General features: G+C 68.1%; 1 protein-coding gene across 1 annotated transcript in view; it reads right to left on the reverse strand.

Moving 5' to 3' along the window:
* CDC42BPG (CDC42 binding protein kinase gamma (DMPK-like)) overlaps positions 1-772 on the reverse strand; it is a 17073-nt gene that overhangs the window by 7535 nt on the left and 8766 nt on the right. The window contains exons 24-25 of the mRNA XM_010838100.1: positions 653-712; positions 255-361 (exon numbers count right to left, since the gene is read on the reverse strand). Coding sequence (XP_010836402.1) covers positions 255-361; positions 653-712 — 167 coding nt within the window. The remainder of the gene's footprint in view (positions 1-254; positions 362-652; positions 713-772) is intronic.

Raw genomic sequence — 772 nt, forward strand, 5'->3', positions numbered from 1 at the left:
GCCATGAGGCGGGCGGGGACCACTGAGGAGCAGAGACCCCGGGCAGCCCCAGCCCAGCGCCCCACAGGCTGTCACGGCCCGGAGCCATCGCCAGTTCCCAATAAAGAGAGAGAAGAAAAAACTGAGCAGTGGGAAATGTTGACGGGGGTGGGGGGGCGCCTGATGTGGCAGGATGGGGGCTGCTTCCCCTCCCCCCACCCGGGGGCTGTGGCTGGCGCAGGGGAGGATGGTGAGCTGGGGGGCTGAGGGTCTCACCGTCACAGCCCAGGCCCTGGCGGCCCAGGCCCAGCATCAGCGAGGTGCAGCGGAGACACTTAGTGGGGGATGGGAAGCTCCAGGGACGCAGCGTGTGTGAGCCGGGCTGGCGAGGGGGACAGGCCCATTACCCATGTCTGACCCTCACCCAAGGCCCCTGAGCCCCCTGCCTCCCCCAGGCCACCCCGAGATTCAGGCAAGACCACCGAATGAGCCAGGTGGCAGTGTGAACTCAGCGCTCCGAGGGGATCTGGCCGTACTCAAAACTCAGTGCCACCGTCACCATTCCCATCACGGTCTGCCGGCACGGGGTGGGGGGTGGGGGGAACCCCAAGCGGGACCTTGAAAACCCGGCAGAATGGCTCGGTGCCCCTGCCCCGCCCCACCGGGCACTGACCTTTGCAGGGGGACTTTCTGCAGGGGGTGTGGTGGCAGCAGGCGTCCTGGGGAACACAGCCTGCAGGGGAACCGAGCACAGGGAGAGGGTGGGGTCCAGCCCCCCCACCCCCGAGGCCAA

Source organism: Bison bison, unplaced genomic scaffold, assembly GCF_000754665.1.
Source record: "Bison bison bison isolate TAMUID 2011002044 unplaced genomic scaffold, Bison_UMD1.0 scf7180017864089, whole genome shotgun sequence".
In the NCBI taxonomy this organism is placed as follows: domain Eukaryota; kingdom Metazoa; phylum Chordata; class Mammalia; order Artiodactyla; family Bovidae; genus Bison; species Bison bison.